The 17,523-nt window shown below is 39.2% G+C and overlaps 1 protein-coding gene across 1 annotated transcript; it reads right to left on the bottom strand.

Moving 5' to 3' along the window:
- Positions 1–224: 224 nt before the first annotated feature.
- On the bottom strand, positions 225–14,615 carry slc2a15b (solute carrier family 2 member 15b). The gene is made up of 12 exons (XM_085913062.1): positions 14,437–14,615; positions 13,405–13,503; positions 10,410–10,570; positions 10,187–10,311; positions 9,915–10,060; positions 9,717–9,849; positions 9,387–9,574; positions 7,570–7,680; positions 7,288–7,389; positions 5,590–5,665; positions 3,809–3,936; positions 225–1,371 (listed from the first exon to the last, which is right to left on the bottom strand). Exons 1-12 carry the CDS (start codon positions 14,479–14,481, stop codon positions 1,144–1,146), a joined length of 1,542 nt encoding a protein of 513 aa, XP_085769188.1. The 5' UTR covers positions 14,482–14,615; the 3' UTR covers positions 225–1,143.
- Positions 14,616–17,523: the final 2,908 nt, after the last annotated feature.

Genomic DNA, 17,523 nt, shown 5'->3' with positions numbered 1-17,523 from the left:
TTCAGTATTCTGAATGGCTATCACTGTCACATGACACATGCAAGGCGCGTTTGTTATTCAGGCTACAGAAGAGCACGTTTATGATCATGGCAGCTTTCACACACTGGGAGAGAGCAAGGTTGCACAACACAAAAGGGTGGACATTACGTTTTAATGTCTCATTTCCATGTTGATGATGGAATAGCATGGTTGATTCTCATACGCTGTCTGTTGCCTCGTCGTCAAATGTAACAGTAAAACATCAAATTTGAAGTCTGTTGTATGGATGACTAAAAATGTTTCATATATCTGTAATACTTTTTAGGCGTCTTTAAAAAAAAAAAAAGTTTTTTTTCTGGGAGCTTCAGGGATTATTATCATTATTTAATCTGTTATTGAGATAATTATTTTGTTCATTCATTATTAGGTCCACAACTGATGAATACATAAATGCGCTCCGACCAACTACCTATAGTTCTTCTTAGTTATAGTTATTCTTGGAGCAGGCTTCATAAGCAATAAAAAAAACATTCTACAACTTTAAAGCCCAAGAAATGGAGCATTATTAAACAATAATGCTGCTCCTTCGGCAAGTGACACAAAGAGGAAAGTTGTAAAACATTTGAAACATTAATGGGTTCTAAATTCCTAATTTTATTGAACACTTCTTGTCTCTGACTACACATTTTTTTATACAAAGAAGTATTCTCATACACACAACACCAACAAGCATGTTGATAAATAACTCACATAACATAAAATGACTACTACAGTAGTCACAATATCTCTCTTAAATAAAAAGAGATAAACATCACATTCGGAGTGTGAGAACTGTAGGACAAAATTACATTTTGGGGTGTCAAGACATTCATAATGCACTCGACATTGACATGTCCTCCCTCAGAGGTGTTATATTTACATCCATATATTATTGCTCACGAGATGTGTTCAGATTGGGTTGTGGAACAAATGTCCTGGATAAATGGTGATTAAAATGCTCAGACACTTAATTGCCATGTGACTTTGGAGTCACACACAATAAAGATTCTCTTTAAACATTGTTGGTTGTAACACGGAAGGATAGACACGTGAGTTGAGCCCATAATGTGCCTTATACACATCTATCACAGTTTTATCAAAGCAAAAATGTAAAAGGTCCGCCTGCTACTTTACATCTCGATGGCCCAGCGTCCCATATCCGTTCATGTGAGACATTTTCAGATGCTCGTTGGATGTCAGCTCCTCTTCAAGAAGGTTGTTTTTAGTGGCAAACATTTGACTGATTTCCATGAAGGTTTTGTTCTTGGTCTCGGGAATGATGAAGATGGTGTAGACGGCCACTCCCAGGCATATTGCGCAAAAAATGAGGTAACAGTAAGGACCGGTTGCCAGCTGTGGAGGACACATAAAGGAAAAAAAAAAAATCTATTATATCGTTCTACTCTATCCTGTCGGCTGTATTATTAGAACTGTCTTATCTCATGCTTGTTACAGCTGGAGCAGTTGTGAAAGGGTTATATAAATAAAGTTGAGTGCGGAACTGTTTTAATTGTTGTTCATCGCAGAGGAATGTTTATGTATAGTTAAAAAAATAAAATAAAAAAAAAAGACTAATATTCAAAGAAATAAGATGCCAAACCTTTGAACATTTTGTTTAGTTCGTACCATTTTATAATGATATAGGCCAACATATTTTTACGCTTTAATAAACAAGAAAATGTTAATTCAGCTGCATGAGGCATATCTGTGACGCAAGGCGCTTTAGCTTTATGTCTTCATCGTCAAAGTAGAAGAACTCTTTTTTTCCAGAGACGACCCATGCGGATATGCTTTTAGTTTACGTTTTATATCGGCCCAAACGTCCTTGTACCTGTTTGGGGATTTGCCTGACCGTTCCGCGCCATATTAGCTATTTCAACATAGCGAGGGTGTGACGCACCTTAACAATATAATGGATGGAGGTCAGTCGATAGTTTGGTGCGTTCCATTTACCTAAAAAGTCAGTGATGGGAATTCCATGCTAGAATTAAGCTGGTGACCATCATTCAAGCTTTTCTCATGCTTGCCTTGTTCCGAATCTAAACAACAAACATGCAACCTTCATACACGGCGGATGAAGAGGAAACAGCAAGCTACAGAAAGGGGTGCCTCTAACGCTTTTGCCAGTGTGAGGACCCCAGTTCAAGATCATCGACCCCCAACATCCTTTGGACACACAGCTGTGGTGTCCTTGAGCAAGACAATGACATACTGGACTGCCCTCAAGCCACTTTCATTTGTCCCTCGTCGCTACAATGTGTGCCTTTAAAAATGTGTGTTGGCTGTGTCCACTACTACGATGGGTCAAATGCAGAGGTGCAGATTTTATGCGTGAACATGATAAATAAAGATTATTATTTGACTCCATTGTTGACATAAAGTAAAATGGTATTCATCACAGCTTATATAGACTGGTGTCTTTTTTTTTTTTTTATGTCTGCGTGTGTGTTTGTCTCCCTGTCTTTCTTTAGGTTTGAAATGATTGTTTCATATTGAATCCTGACATACGCTTTGTGTCTTGTCAAAAATAGCCAACGTATTTCAATTGAAGTCTGAAAACTGTACTAATGTTCAATACTGGAACAGAGTAGAAAGATAATGCTGAACATGGAGCCTTTTTGCACAATATTTCTGCATCACAAAGCCCCAGTTCAAATAGAGATCTGTCAGGAACACATAAATGGAGTCTCAAGACATGCAGATGAAAATGAGTTCGAGCGGTGCTTCCCAACCTTTGTTGACCCAAAGCACACCCTTTAAAAATGCTGGGTTGAAAACAACCCAACTTGGGTTAAAAGTTGGACCGACCCAGGTGTCCAAAACAGCCCAAACCATAGTTTTTTTTTTTTGCAAAACACATTTAAATCAACTTTATAAGATGTGATAATTTAGTCAGACTTTTCCAAAAAGTGGTATGTTTTTCTTTCAGAAATGAAAGAATGACATTGGGTTCAAAATGCACAAAACTGTCAACTGTTACTTTGCCTGGCTGGGAGCTAAGCAATTCTAATTCTCTGATCTTAGAATTGCCCCAGTCGGAATATAAGATCACTCTCTCGTTTTGGTTAATGTTGCAAGACAAGTGTGCTCTTAACAATCTGTTAAATGTGGTTCTGTGTTAATTCTTTTTCAGACTTGACCCAATAGCCCATACTATGCTAGTCATTTGTTTTGACAACCAAGCAAAAGTGAAACTCGCATTCGCCACGATGGACAATTTAGGGCAGCGGTTACCACTGACAGCCCCCAAGTCATGAATCACACACAGACCTGTTCTAAAAACAGCTCACCAGAGAAATGACACTCCCGATAGCCTAATAATGATTAAATCATTGTAGATAATAAATGTGAGAAATCATTCAACTGATCAGTGCCTTCACATAGATTCATATTATTTATTTGAATAAGATCATTTAAAGTAATTTGAGCAAATTTCCAAAGTGTGGATCAAAATAGTAGCCGTTCATATGAAATAGTATCTCACAAGTTGCTCTCAGTTTCGAACAGGTTATTGAGCGTAATCAATTGACCAACCCCAAACTTCTAAATTAAGGCAGCTAGAATAACCACCAGGCTGCCGTAACATCAACGACCAGCTCCAAATTCATTGTTTTTGTGGTTCTGAAATGTAATTCCTTAGCATTTGCATCTACCAAAAGGGTTACCAATAATCTTTTTGAAATGGTTTTATGTCACCTCATAAAGTTCACCAGATCAAATTGAAACCTTCACATGCAAGCCAATGTCTTGTGATCAATAATTAAGAGTGAAAAAATGAAAAAGTTCTGACCTCAAGGAAGGGAAAGACAAAGCCAATGGTGAAGTTAGATAACCAGTTGAGACAACCTCCCATCGTGTAGGCTGCTGGTCTGTGCGACTGTTTGAACAGCTCCGCCGTGATCAGGAAGGGCACGCCGGCTACGAGAGATTGTGAAAAATGTCAGATTTCTCAATCTGATAGCAGTTACCAGTGTGTCTGTCTCTCTGTCTGTCTGTCTGTCTTGTAGTAAATAAAGTGAGTTACCGCAGACAGTTTGGTGCTGTAAAATTTAAGCGGCAAATAGTTTTCCAGAAATTAAAGCAGTGACTTTTCTTAACAAACAAAAAAAAAGCAACAAAAACATTCCGTTATGCTTCTTTTCCAAAATGTAATTTATTTTGTGACGAGGAGGACATTTTCCAAGTTGGAAAAGGGCCAAACCACAAGAAAACCATCTTAGTCAGTAATTTTTTGTATTCATTGATTTTTTTTTTTAGATTCTCTGTTGGCTTTAAACACACAATTCTTCATTGTTAAAAGTGATGAAGGAGAAATATGAATTTTCTATCCAATGCTCCAACGATAAGTATTACAAATGCCGTCCTCGTTATCTGCGCATGATAATTGCGCAGATGAAGCTTTAATATTGTCGGGCTAATAACTAGGCCATAATTTGTCAACATCTGCGGTATGTATGGGAGGCGTCACGGTGCGTGCAGGCTTTAGTCTGACGGAAGCTGCATTCATCATGCCGAGCTGATGAACAATGAGCCATTAAAAGTCTAATTGCGGCAACACAAACCCTCGTCTGTGCGCCGAAGTATAGATTTTTGCCTGCTTGACGAATGACGTCGTGTATGCCGGATTCTCCCCAATTCATCATCCTTGCAGGTCCGCTCAACATGGCTTCCAATGTTGTAAATGATTGCCTCTTAATTCACTTCACTCAACTCTTTCTCTTGTATAAATGACTGTGGGAATGGATGTAGTATGGCACTTAAGACTTCCTAATTTACAAGACTAATGAAATACAATATCTGTGTGCAGGCGAGATGGAGAAAGAGAGAGAGAGGGAGGGGATGGCGTTGGCTCCATCATGTCCAGGAGGAGGCAGTGTTACCTTGCGCACAGGACATGACCCACAAGTTGGTCTAAAATTGGGTGGATTGAACCCAAATGTTAAGTATCTGGAGTCATCCTTACAGTCTTGGATGAACAATTTAAAGAATAGGTGTAAATATACACACCACACTGACAAATGTGGGATTGCCCCCACAAAATTTACAAAATAATTTTGAAACAAAATAAAAAATTTTAAACTATCTGTGTGACACGTTTCTTTGTACATATCCCATTATAAAGTGCAGACCCATGGCAATGTGTACACATTTTTGTGTGTCTAAATTGCGCTATTGTGGCCTCAAATCAGGTGCGTGTTGTAGTCCAGAAATTACGGTATTATAATCATAAAAACACATTTTGCTCTTAGTAAGTAAAATGTATGGTGAAGGGATGGATGGGTAACTGGGGTTGACAGTTTGAATGTTGAAATTAACGTTTTGTGGATGAACATTTTAGACAAAGTGACACTGTTGTGTGCAGTGTTTGCATTCATTTTGCTGCACCATGAAATTAGTCGCAATATTCCTTTCAAAATATCATGGTATGATATTGAGTCTGCGTTTTGTTTTTAAGCCACAGGCCAAAGTGGAAAAAGAAAAAAGTCATTGAAGAACTGTAAGGGAAGACGGTAAGCAAAACTATAAAGTGGAAACAATTTTGGCTAATTGGTACTTTGATATAGTATTCACCTGGACCGATGCAGAAGCCAGCAATAATCCCAACCACGCAGCCCACGCTGATGTAGCGCATAAAGGACAACTGCTCCTGTAATTGGTCAAGCAAGTCATCATATTATTTAGCTGAGATTCAAATCTTTCATTAAACATAAAAATGCCTGGAAAGTACAATATATCAGGTAACAAACATGAACTCATTCCACCTGATTGACGAACGAAACGTCAACAAATTATCCGAAAAATTTCATTTTGTCAGTCTTAATTTGTCATCTATCATCATTCATTCTCTTCCACTTATGTGAGGCCGGCTCATTGGCGCAGCAGCTTCAGCAGGGAAGCCCAGACTTCCCTCTCCCTAGCCACTAGGTCCAACTCCTCCTGGAGGATCCCAAGACAGCCAGGAAATATTCAACACACATTCAAATGCCTTCTTCAAGTCCATGAAGCACATGTTGAATGATTGAACAAACTCCCATGCATCTTTGAGTTTCCTGCCGAGGATGTCGAGCCGGTCCACTGTTCCAAGACCAGGACGAAAACCATATTGTTTTTCCTGTCTGAGATTCAATTTCCTGGTGGACCCTGCTCTCAGCACCCCTGAATAGATCTTACCAGGGAGGCTGAGAAGTGTGTAGTTGGAACATACCCTGGAACCACCACACTGGTCTGGAAATCCAGAGGAACAGTCCTTGATGGCCATGCAATGTTTCAGAGGTGTGTCAACTATGACAAGCTCCACATTCACACCTTTCAGGAACTCTGGACAGATCCCATTAATCATTGGGGACTTGCCACCAAGAAGCTTTTACAACCAGGGCTCCACCCTCAACAATGGAAGCATGAAACATGGTCCACCCTGACTTAATATCCCACAACTCCCCCAAGAAGTTCTACTGGAGGTCGGAGTTGATACTCCTTCCGACAGGGATCCTGCCAGACGTTCCCAGCAGACCTTCACAACACATTTCGATTTGCCTGGTCGGTACGGGATCTGGCCCACCATGGTGATCGATCGGTTGACAGCTCTTCCCCCTCTCTTCAACTGAGTGTCCAAGACATGCGGCTGTAAGCCAGATGACACGACTTAAAAGTCGATCATGAAACCTTCAGTCTAGGATGTGCACATGTGGACATGAACATGGTGTTTTCACATTTATAGCCCACTGTTGAACTCCTCCAGTAGAATGAGTCCACAGAGGGAGCACTCACCAGCACATCATCCAAGGACTCCAGGAAGCGTGGGTATTCTGTACTACTGTTTGGTCAGGACTCGTCTACCCACCCGAAGGGGCTGGGAGACTACCCTCTTGTCCACTGCGGGTAACCCCAACAGAGAGCCAGGTAGCTCGGTGCCTCCGTGGGTAACTCCAGAGTGGAAGAGACTGGAAGTAGAGCCCAAGGCATGTGTCGAGGCGAGCCCGACTATGTCAATCAGCTTTGGTGGAGAAGCCCAGACTTTGCTGACCTCAGCCACTTCATCCAGATGATGATGATGATGATGATTATTATATATCAGTGTTCATGTTACTGAAAGTATGTTTTAATGAACAGATGGTGATTGGGGGACATTTTGAAAATGCAGACTGGGAAGTATAAGCAATTGGGCTAATGGTTGGTTAAAATGTGCATTGTAAATAGGAATTATGGACTATGGATCATTTTAAAAGTGAAAAACTATAACGGAAGTGGTGAAATCAAATGTTGGTGTACCTGGAAGAGGACCGACACGGTGATCCCAACACAGCAGAGGCTCATGAAGATGTAACCACCAATCATCAAAGGTCTCCGACCCACACGCTCAATTGCAAAACACTGCAAGATAGGAAACAAGGTGGTCATCTTTAGACATCAGCATCTCATTCATTTGTCTGCATCTAACAATAGTTTGTAAATCCATTCATGATTTTATCCCTAAAACAAACATACTACACAATACATTGTTTTCCTTTGTTATTCATATGTGGCAGGTTTTCTTAGCACGTGTGCACTCACACCCAGCATTCCGGAAATGACCTCGATGGCTCCAGTTCCTACTGTGGTATACTGAATATGGGGTTCTGGAATTCCAGCATTCTTGAATATATCATTGGTGTAGAACCATATCTGAAATTGAGAATGACAAGACAACATCATGTGAAAAAGTCTTATTTGCATGCATTTCATCATTGTGATCATTATCATCCCAGCCCACGTCATTCATTCATTTTAGTGGCAGCAAATCTTCTGGAGCAACATGTGTTTGAAATTAATTTGTGTATTGTGATTAATCACATTCTGCTGATGCAACATCTATCTCTTAGATGAAAAGGGACAATAAAAACAAATGATTAAGTGTCAAGGAATGAGTTTGTGAACTCCATCCTTAAGTTTTAGACACATTTTGTCGTGGCACCAGGATGAACAGAGCAAGCAGTGAGTGAGCTCAAACAGCTCCGAGGCTGATGTCATCCCTCAAGGTGCAGCACAAGGCTGGCACCCTGAGGGCTCCTGGCACTTGCCTGCAAGCACTCATCTGAATCTTCTGAACCCACCTGTCCTCTAAGCTCCATTTGGATCCCATTTATAACTTTGCTGTCAAGTAAAAGGTGAGCCGCATAACTGCTGTGAATATCATAAAACTGAAGGTCACGATCCAAATTTAACATTCAAAGGAAAGGGGAAAGAATATGAAATTAATGCCATTCATGTTTTATAAGCATGTTCTCTCCTTTGGTTTATAACACATCCAATTAACAAGAAAGTAGTCTGTAAAGTGGCAGACGGAATATGGCATAAGAAACTCCAATTTTAATAACTGCTGACAGCACGTTACAGGCATCCGTGTGAAGTGTGCATGTTCTACTTTTAGTACATGTGGCACTCTTATTTACTTGAGTAGAATTTAGCTAACTTAACCATGCACAATCTTTAGAATGGTTTTGACGTTCTTTTCATACTAGCATTGTTTTTGAAGTACTGTACATCTTATGTGCGTTACTGTCGCCAGACATTCACAGAACGTAAAACACTGTACATACGTTCTTTCCACTCAGCTGGTTTTTCCATTTTCTCTCCTCAGCTTTTCCCTTTTGTGCCAGCTGGTATAAAGAAGGAAGGAGAGTTTCTTCTTTCTAAGCGCAAAACCCTGGGACTGTACACTCAGCAGAAAAGCGAGTCTTGATGACATGAATCAAGAAAATGGTCCCCAGTGATGAACAGCTAAGTGAATGCCTCAAGAGGCAGAAACCCCACGATGACAAGCAAAATGAATGTGAACCACTAATGTAGAGAGGTACAGTGGATCGGGAAGACCAAAGTTACGGAAACATCTGTCGAGAATTGGGAGCAATTATGTTTAGGGGTAGAAGTGGTACAATCCAAGTCCTGCCTCTCAAGTAAGTTACGACATAAGTTGCATAGGAAATACATGGCTGGATGGAACTCGCATGTGATCATTATGAATGCTTGAAAATGTAAAACACGTTCCATGTTCATGTTCCGGTGTGGCAGTTTGGAACATCTGGGACTGGCAAACCCAGCGGGGTGTACCCCTGCTGGGATTTTGTTGCAGCATGTGACCCAGTGTGCCTGAAGCTTCCATTGGCACAGTGCAGCGAGTGTTGCCTGTATGTAGATGTATCAACCCTCCAATGGGGGCCAGAGCTCTGAGAGGAGACCTGAAGATAATGAGGCGTGGTTGTTTGCCCCCCTGCTTAGTGGGACTGTGATATATGGACAGGAAGCCATACAGATGGAGAGGGAGCACAGCAGGGAGCTGCCATAATAACTGCGCAAACATGAGCGAGTCAATCCAACTTTCCTCGACTCACCGCATCAATGCCAGACAGCTGCATGCCGATGTTGACCACCACGATGGTGATGACTTGCCAGCGAACGCAGCGGTCCATAAGGAGTCCACACACAGATACAGTCTGGGTGGAGGACAAAGAGCGTTGTTCCTCCTGCATCTCCTCCACCTCCAACTGGATGTTGCCTTTAGCGCGGAACCACTTGAGAGCTGGAGGAGAGAAAACATGTCAAGACAAACAGTGATGTCATTCTCAGAAAAGAACTCGTGGGATATAATATGTAACGAGTCCAGTCATCTTAATGAGGACAAGTATAGAAAATGGATGCTTGGATATAGCATAATTCCAAACCTGCAATGGTGGCGTGAACATTTCCTTTTTCTATCAACAGGTATCGTGGGCTCTCAGGAAACCATGGCAACAGCATCAGCTGGACCAGGGTTGGAAATACTATCAGGGACATGAGCAGAGGCCAGTGCTCTTCCTGGAAGGAAACAGCAGCTCAAACGTACAGTAGAAGACACATGTTGAACACTGTTATGTCAGTACCTTTCCCATCAGCTCTTGGAGCCCCAGGACCTGAGCAGTAAAGACCCCAAGACAAATATGGATGCTCGGAATAAGACCCAGGAAACCTCGTACATTCTTGGGAGCAATCTCACCAAGGTACATTGGCACCACACTGAGAGAGATACCTGTTCCATCAAAGAGAGAGCCTTTCATTGCTCTTTTTCAATTGGCTAATATTTGACATATTTTCCGATTATTATTTTTTTTAAATGCCATAATTCTAATAACACAGCATGTACAGATGGTCTTACCGGAATGTACTCCAACAATGAAGCGCCCGATGATGACCATGGCTGGTGCCCTCCATGCTCTGCTGAGGCCCATAAGACCTCCTCCAACAAACACAAGCACAGTTGATCGCACCAATGTCCCCTTCCTGTTCAGACACATACATTTTGATTGAACAATAGATGTTTCTAGCCACCAAGTTGGAAAAGTATTTGATATTGACTATGACACCATTAACACACTCACCTTCCAAACTTGGTTACGAGTCTTCCCACTAACAAGGCTCCAATCATTCCACCAATAGCAAAGATAGACACAGTGAGGGAATATAAGACTGTGAGGTGCCTCTCATCTGGAATCCAGTTATATTTTTCTTGAAGTGTCTCATTGTAGAAGTTTTTGATGTACTGGTGGAGGAAAAGAAGTTATTAATGCTACGACTGTATTCGAGCCACCAAGCAGTCGAGGCAATATAAAACGATGACAAACAAGCACAATCACATCAATACAACAAATATAGTATGAAGATGGTGCCCATTGAATTCAGCCATCATTATCCTAACAGAATTTAGTTAGAAATGGCACAAATAGTGCAACAATAAAAGAAACTCTTCTGAACTGTCAATTTTACTGCAATTGTGTCACCAGTAGGTGCAAATATTGCTAAAAAACAGTTCACGAGTTTCATTAAAAAGAAATCTACCCTACAATTCAGAATGTGAGATGATTCACACATGCTGAATGAAATAAAATAAACACCACACACAACATTACATAAAATAAAAGCAAATGTTTGCACTTTGTGTTGAGTAGATTTTTGTGTTCTGTTACAATTCTCCTTGACAATGAATTGATACTGTTGGAAAGCCTGCTTGTTTTCCTTTTATATATTTGAAGAGCTCTCTTCCAAAAGAAGATAAATGTAAAGTAATTGATCTTGCATGACAATCATTGTGTAAAGACCATATTCGCTCCTTTATTAACCAATGAATTGTTTGAACAGGCAAAATATATTTGTTTGTCAAGTGTTCAATATGAATAAAGAAATGTCATGCTGTCATGTCAATGTCATGTTTCCCTAAAAAATAAAAATGGATTTATGTATTGTACAGTGCGATGGAAAACAGCTCTTTATATAATGCACTTGAACATAATATTTGTGGAAGGTCCTTATTGTGTCTTGAGGTTTGACAAAAGGATCAGAGAGTTAAACTGCTAACATAGTGACTAACCAATAAGCGGTGACTGTGATTTTAGGTCCATAGAATCCATTACGTGACAACAACCTATAATATGGCTCCCCACAACCCTGGGCAGAATATAGAAAATGGATGAATGAATCAAATCAAAGTTTTTTGGATCAAGGCTTTCTCTTGCCTGTCACTCAACCAAGTTTCTTCAAACTTGTGAAAATGTTCTTCTCTAAGTCAGATGAAGACCACAACAATAAAACCGACTGGTCGGTGGATGGATGGATGGATGAATAAAAAAAATTGCATGATTCCATCATCTCAAGAGCAACTGAGGTCAGCAACACCAAAAAAATGTGGCTTGGACAACACTGGTGTAACAAATGCATAATGAACCCTACAAGTCACATGTACCGTGGTTAAAGCTTTGTCCTAATCACATTAACCGCATGTGGATTAGTAATATTGCATGACGTGTAGGTCTCTGGGAACTTGTCCTAGACATGTGGTGCGTAAAAATAAGAAACGGCTTCTCTGTGATTAGCTTTGCCACACACAAAAAAAAAAAATACAAGTCATGAGATGTTACCGTGAAAGGTCGGAGATATATATATATATATATATATATATATATATATATATATATATATCTCCGACCTTATATATTTTATCCATATATATTTTATCCATGAACCATTCAGCATTTTGTTCATCTATTTTATATATACATGTATATGATGGTGATGACCTCAGAGCTGGATTTCGCTGCAGTGCTTTGGTTAAATATGGTAAAGCAAAGCACACAATGCTTAGAAAATGACCTGGAACTTTCCCATTGATTAAGATAATCTGATTCTTGGCAGCACTTGTGATAATTACGTTTCCTTCTCGGTTACAATCTCAGCTCTGACTTTTTAATGTGGAAGTTACGTGTTCCCTCTGCGATTGTAGATGTTCTCTCCTGCTACTCGGGATCTCTTTCACACGCCGAAAACATTCATGTTGGTTTACTGAAGATGAGAAATTAGGGCTCGACATAAATTTTTGATGCCGATATTTGAAAGACCATAAAACAGATTATCGATAAATACGAAGAATACATAATTTTTTTTTTTCATCACTTCCACAAATATGTAAATTAAAGATATAAGATTCGACTGTTTGACAACAAAGGCAAAGGCCCATCAGTATCAGATTTTTAAAAAGAGTAAAATTTGAGGACAAAAACATGCAAAAATAAAATGATTCGAAATATTTCTGAAATGATTTCACTAAATTAAAACTCAATCAACTTATAAATAGAAATACTTCTATCTTGTACTGGGTGCTGCACACTGGAGGTAGGTTATTGTATAGGTGGAGCAACTTGAAAACCTTAGCTATGAAGATAAACAAAAGATGGGCAAACGAAGAACATGTTGCCAGGCACACATGACCGAGTTTTTGTCACGTTCAAATTTAGTGTGTATGTACTGTTTTATGAGAGACGAATAGAATAACTGGCCAAATTTGGTCCGATGTTGATGACTGTGAAAAGAGCTCCCATTTAATCAGTTGGGCACCACTAGAAATAAATGTGAGTGGTGTGAAAGATTGCTTGTTTTTATTTGTCTGGTGGTCAGTCCAGGGCACATTACTGCACTTCAACTGTAATATGCTTCAACATGTCTGTGACCCTGAACTGGATAATCAGTACAGATGATGGCGATATTAAACGGGGCTTAGTCAAAATGACAAAGAATATAAGAAAGTACTACATTTAGCGCAGTACGCGAACCATGAAGCCCGGAAGCTTCAGCATGGGGTGAAATGGAAACGGCTCTCAGTTCTTTTCGGTTGAGCACCGTATCAAATCAAGTATTGACGGGTTGATCAAGACACTTTTCAATTTAACATGCAAGGCCGCATGACCCCGCATGACAACTAGATACAACGTCTTAACACGTTTGCTTCAAATAGTATCATGCGGTGTTGGTTCACAAGAGGTATTTGAGGTTTTCTAAGGGATTAGGCATTAAAAAAATGGAAACATCTGCAGCAGTCATACAAACCTCTGCAGGCGAGTTGACCACAGCAAGATTGAATCCATAGAGCATGGAACTGCCAAACGACGCCAGAAAAGCCACCGCCAGCAGTGACTTTGAGAGGTTCTGAGGAGCAGACAAATACTTTATTCCACATTAAAAATAAAGGATTTTTTTTTCAGCAAACATGAGACGTACAGTAACTTACTCTCAGTATGAGCAAACTCATACGTACATGTTCTTAATGTAGGGAAGCTTTTTTTTTTTTTTTTTATTACTTCTGTAGGCTATTTATGAGGCCACGTTTGGTGTTGTGTTGACATTGTAAATTGGCAACAACATACAAGAAAGTTGAAAAGGTTACCAGGAATATCTGTCTGTCCAGCAGGATGTCAGTCAGTCAAATGAAACAAGATGGCATTCAAATCTGAAAGCTTGATTAATGTTGCAATGGAATTACTGCTTTTATCAGTCTATTCAATCTGAAGTCACTGGGATAAGAACTACAACCAAAAACTAAACCTCATCGGGGAACTAATGAAAATCACAAAGCTCAGTGAAGGAATCAAAAGGTAATTTTCTGTCTTCATATCATTTGATTGAAGCTATATTTACATCACATTTCTTGTTTTTGAAGTTTCTCCTTGGATACACAGAGATTGAACAGACAGGAAGCAGAGGCCTTATCTGGTCATACAATGCATGACATAAAGAAACTTAATTTAGCAAAAAACAAAAAAAAGCCTGCTGGAGCGTCACTACAACACGTGGGCTGCAACCGATAATGCTGCCCAGTCAGCATTTAATTTAGCTTCATTAGCAGCAACATGAGTGTTTTTATTTTTAGAGGACACATTTCCACATATTCTTTTTTTTTGGTGACTGTTTAATTCCCTCTTTTGTATCTGAATTTGTTTTTCAGGTTTTTCCAATTATTGATCCTCCTTTAAATGGTTTGCTGAAAGTAATGCAAGTGTTTGAAGACAAAACAGTGACGTGCAAGTTTTAAATATCTCCACCATGTTCTAACTTTCTTCAATCAAATGTGACAGTACTCACCGAGTTGAATTTTGCATCGTTTAACACCAACAGTTCCTCCACCATTTCGACGGTGCAAAGCAAGTCCCTCCGTAAGAAATAAGGAGAAATGTGAAATTCATGACCAACTTTATTAGGACACGCACATTTGTACTTGCCCGCCGCTGTCACACATTTGGAGGCGTGTTGGGGGCGGAAGGTTGTTCAACTCCAAACTTGTCATGTCACGTGGTACAATTTCCTCATTGCATTCTAACTATTATTGAGGCAATATTTGAACATTGAAAAATCTCACGGAACATCCCTAAACCTTATGATACATGCACTGAGAAAAGACAAAAATATATTAGAACAGGCTCAATAGATATCTTCACTGGTGAAAATAGATATACAGTGCAACACGATGAACATTTTTGACAATTTGATGACATTTTATCATTTTATTTATTTGCATACCAAGGCTCATTGTATGTGCAATCTTCTCAATTGTTGTCCATTAAGGCCAAGAACATTTTCGCACCTCAGTGTTACTAAGAAGCATTGATTTACAGTCAATTCACAACCGAAATTTAAATATTTGTTTCTTGAGATGGTATTTATTGATTCACAACAGTATATTTTTTTATTGATTGAACTCTGAAGACCCATTTTTATTCTTTGGCTTTTGACTGACTTTTGGATGTTTCTGTTGTGCTATTGCATATTATTTTTTGTTTTAATGTACTATTTTCATTGTCTTTGTGGTTGTCCCATTGCTATATGTGACGCGTATTGTATTGTATTTTCTAAAAGCACTTGGTTGCATTGCTTTCAATACATGCTTATACATGATTTCAAAATATGTTATTCTATTATTGTTGTCTTTTCCATTCAGATATTTTAGCCTCTATGTGTTTCCATGTCAATCTAATTTGTCCAAGGGCTTCAGAATCAGTAATGATAACTGTGAAGTATTTTCTTTAATTCTGTTTTGTCATGTTATTAGAAAAAATATTGATTCCAAACTGCTCCAGATGCTGTAGGTGTAATTCTTGTCAAATGTTGATGGTTTCCAGTTCCATGATTGTAATGATGTGCTACTGAGTTATGTGACATGTCTTAAATACCAATGACTGGTGACTGAAAAGCTCCCTGTGACCTCGAATTGTAGACAGAAAACCAGTTATTGAAGAAAAGTTCAGTTTGTACTTCTTTACATTATTCTCTAGAAAAAAGTTGTTCCGCTTAATCAATGCATGGCTGCATCATTGTCCTCAAAACACAAACGATTGTACAGTCTTCTGACTGAATAAACTGACATTTGTTTTCTGCACATGACTGTCTTGCGTGAGGTGGCATGTGGAGGCCTCCTAATGGCCTCCTTTAGTTCCACTGCTCAGAACTTCCCATATGACTAGCCATCACCACTCTGCAGTAGCTTTATGATTTGCTCTTTAGTTTTTCGTACAGCATACACGACCTCTGCAGGAGAAAGTATGCTTGCACAATGACATTTTTCATCAGTGGCACTTTCAGAATGCATGCTGTGTTTTTTTTCTTTATTCTACAAGGGGAAACATAACATAGTTGCTGTAGGGAATTCATTTTAAACATGGCAACTATTGGCCCTGACTGATGGATCTATAAATCAGACGCAGTCCCAGGTTCTCACACAATTGGTGAGCTAATTCCCTAAATCTTGTGAATTTCCTGTCATCCATCAGACTTTGTAGCCCCAGCCAGTCATCTGAGCCTTTCACACAAGTAAAATTCTTTGTGCCTTCTAACGTGTCTCATTGTGAAATATTTGGAATGTCATGCTGCTTTGGCGTGTAACATCAATCACATTTGCTGCAACAAAGGGCAAAATGTACACGTATACTAACATCATTAACATCAAATGACCAACTGAGATTGCATGCTCATTTGATCAAGAGACTCTTTTAACCCTATCCTACATGAGTCAGTAACCCTGCATGCTAGATTTCAATTGTGTTATGCAACAATAAGAGGTGATTCTTTCCTGTGTTTATCATAACGCAAAATCAGCACAAAATAGTTCAATCATTAGGGCTTTCCCGCTGTATCTGCCATTTAGTTGATTTTGGATGACCAAAATTCAGATGAGTGTGGTATTGGCAAGATTTCCACCAGTAATTTGAGTAGCAAGAAATAATTATCTGAATTCTCAAAAAAAAAAATGGCATAACTCCAATAAAAGATGACTTGACATCGATACATGTGCTTTGATATGATTCAATTTTATCTAAAAGTTTGAATCATTCAATGTGATTGATTGCATCATTACATTGCCTTAATTTCATTCAGAGCAACCTCAAACTGAAATTAATGCTAAAAATAACGGAAATAGGCTTTCTTACTTAAATACATTATTAGGCGCCTTCTGTGTGCAATGACGATACTCAGCATATCAATAATTAACAAGTCACTGTTTTTTTTTTTTCAATTTGCCCTCCCTCAGAAGATTATGTTAATCAATGTGAAGGTATTAACACAAGCATAATTTTGATGACATCAAACATGAAATTTAAGTTCTAAATGTGTACATGGAGCTTGAAGTCTCCCTATTCAGCGAATGATTGTGGCTGTAAAATATCATTGTAAAATTGGAATTGCGCATTGTGTCGGGTCTGTTTAGGGCATGGGTGTCAAACCCAAGGCCCGGGGGCCAGATACAGCCCGTCACACATTTTATGTGGCCCACAAAGACAAATTGTGCGTCGATTTCATGTCAATTGCTAATTGTCTTTACTTTTCAAAAATAGAGATTGCCAGTTTTTTTTTTAAATATCTAAACAGTTTTTACTCATCTCTGATTTCAAAAGTAGTCATCAGTTTGTTGTGTACAACACATTATATATAAGGCGTTGACAATCATAACAGCCTTTTGAAGAAAATTACGACTACAATGCAACCCGTGACGAAAAAGAGTTTGACACCCCTGATTTAGGGTAATTGACAAAAATGACATGGTGAGAACACACAAAGTCAAAATTTGTATTACTACGAAACATGAAGGGAACCTGTCAAAGAAATACTTGGGGGATAAAAAGACTACTTATATTAGCAAAACCTACACGTTTTTACGATAATGATACATGCAAGCGT

This window comes from Syngnathus leptorhynchus, chromosome 5 (assembly GCF_054491065.1).
Source record: "Syngnathus leptorhynchus isolate UIUO chromosome 5, UIUO_Slep, whole genome shotgun sequence".
Taxonomy (NCBI): Eukaryota; Metazoa; Chordata; class Actinopteri; order Syngnathiformes; family Syngnathidae; genus Syngnathus; species Syngnathus leptorhynchus.
Note: the sequence above shows the minus strand (reverse complement) of the source record. Positions and strands in the feature narration are given on the sequence as shown.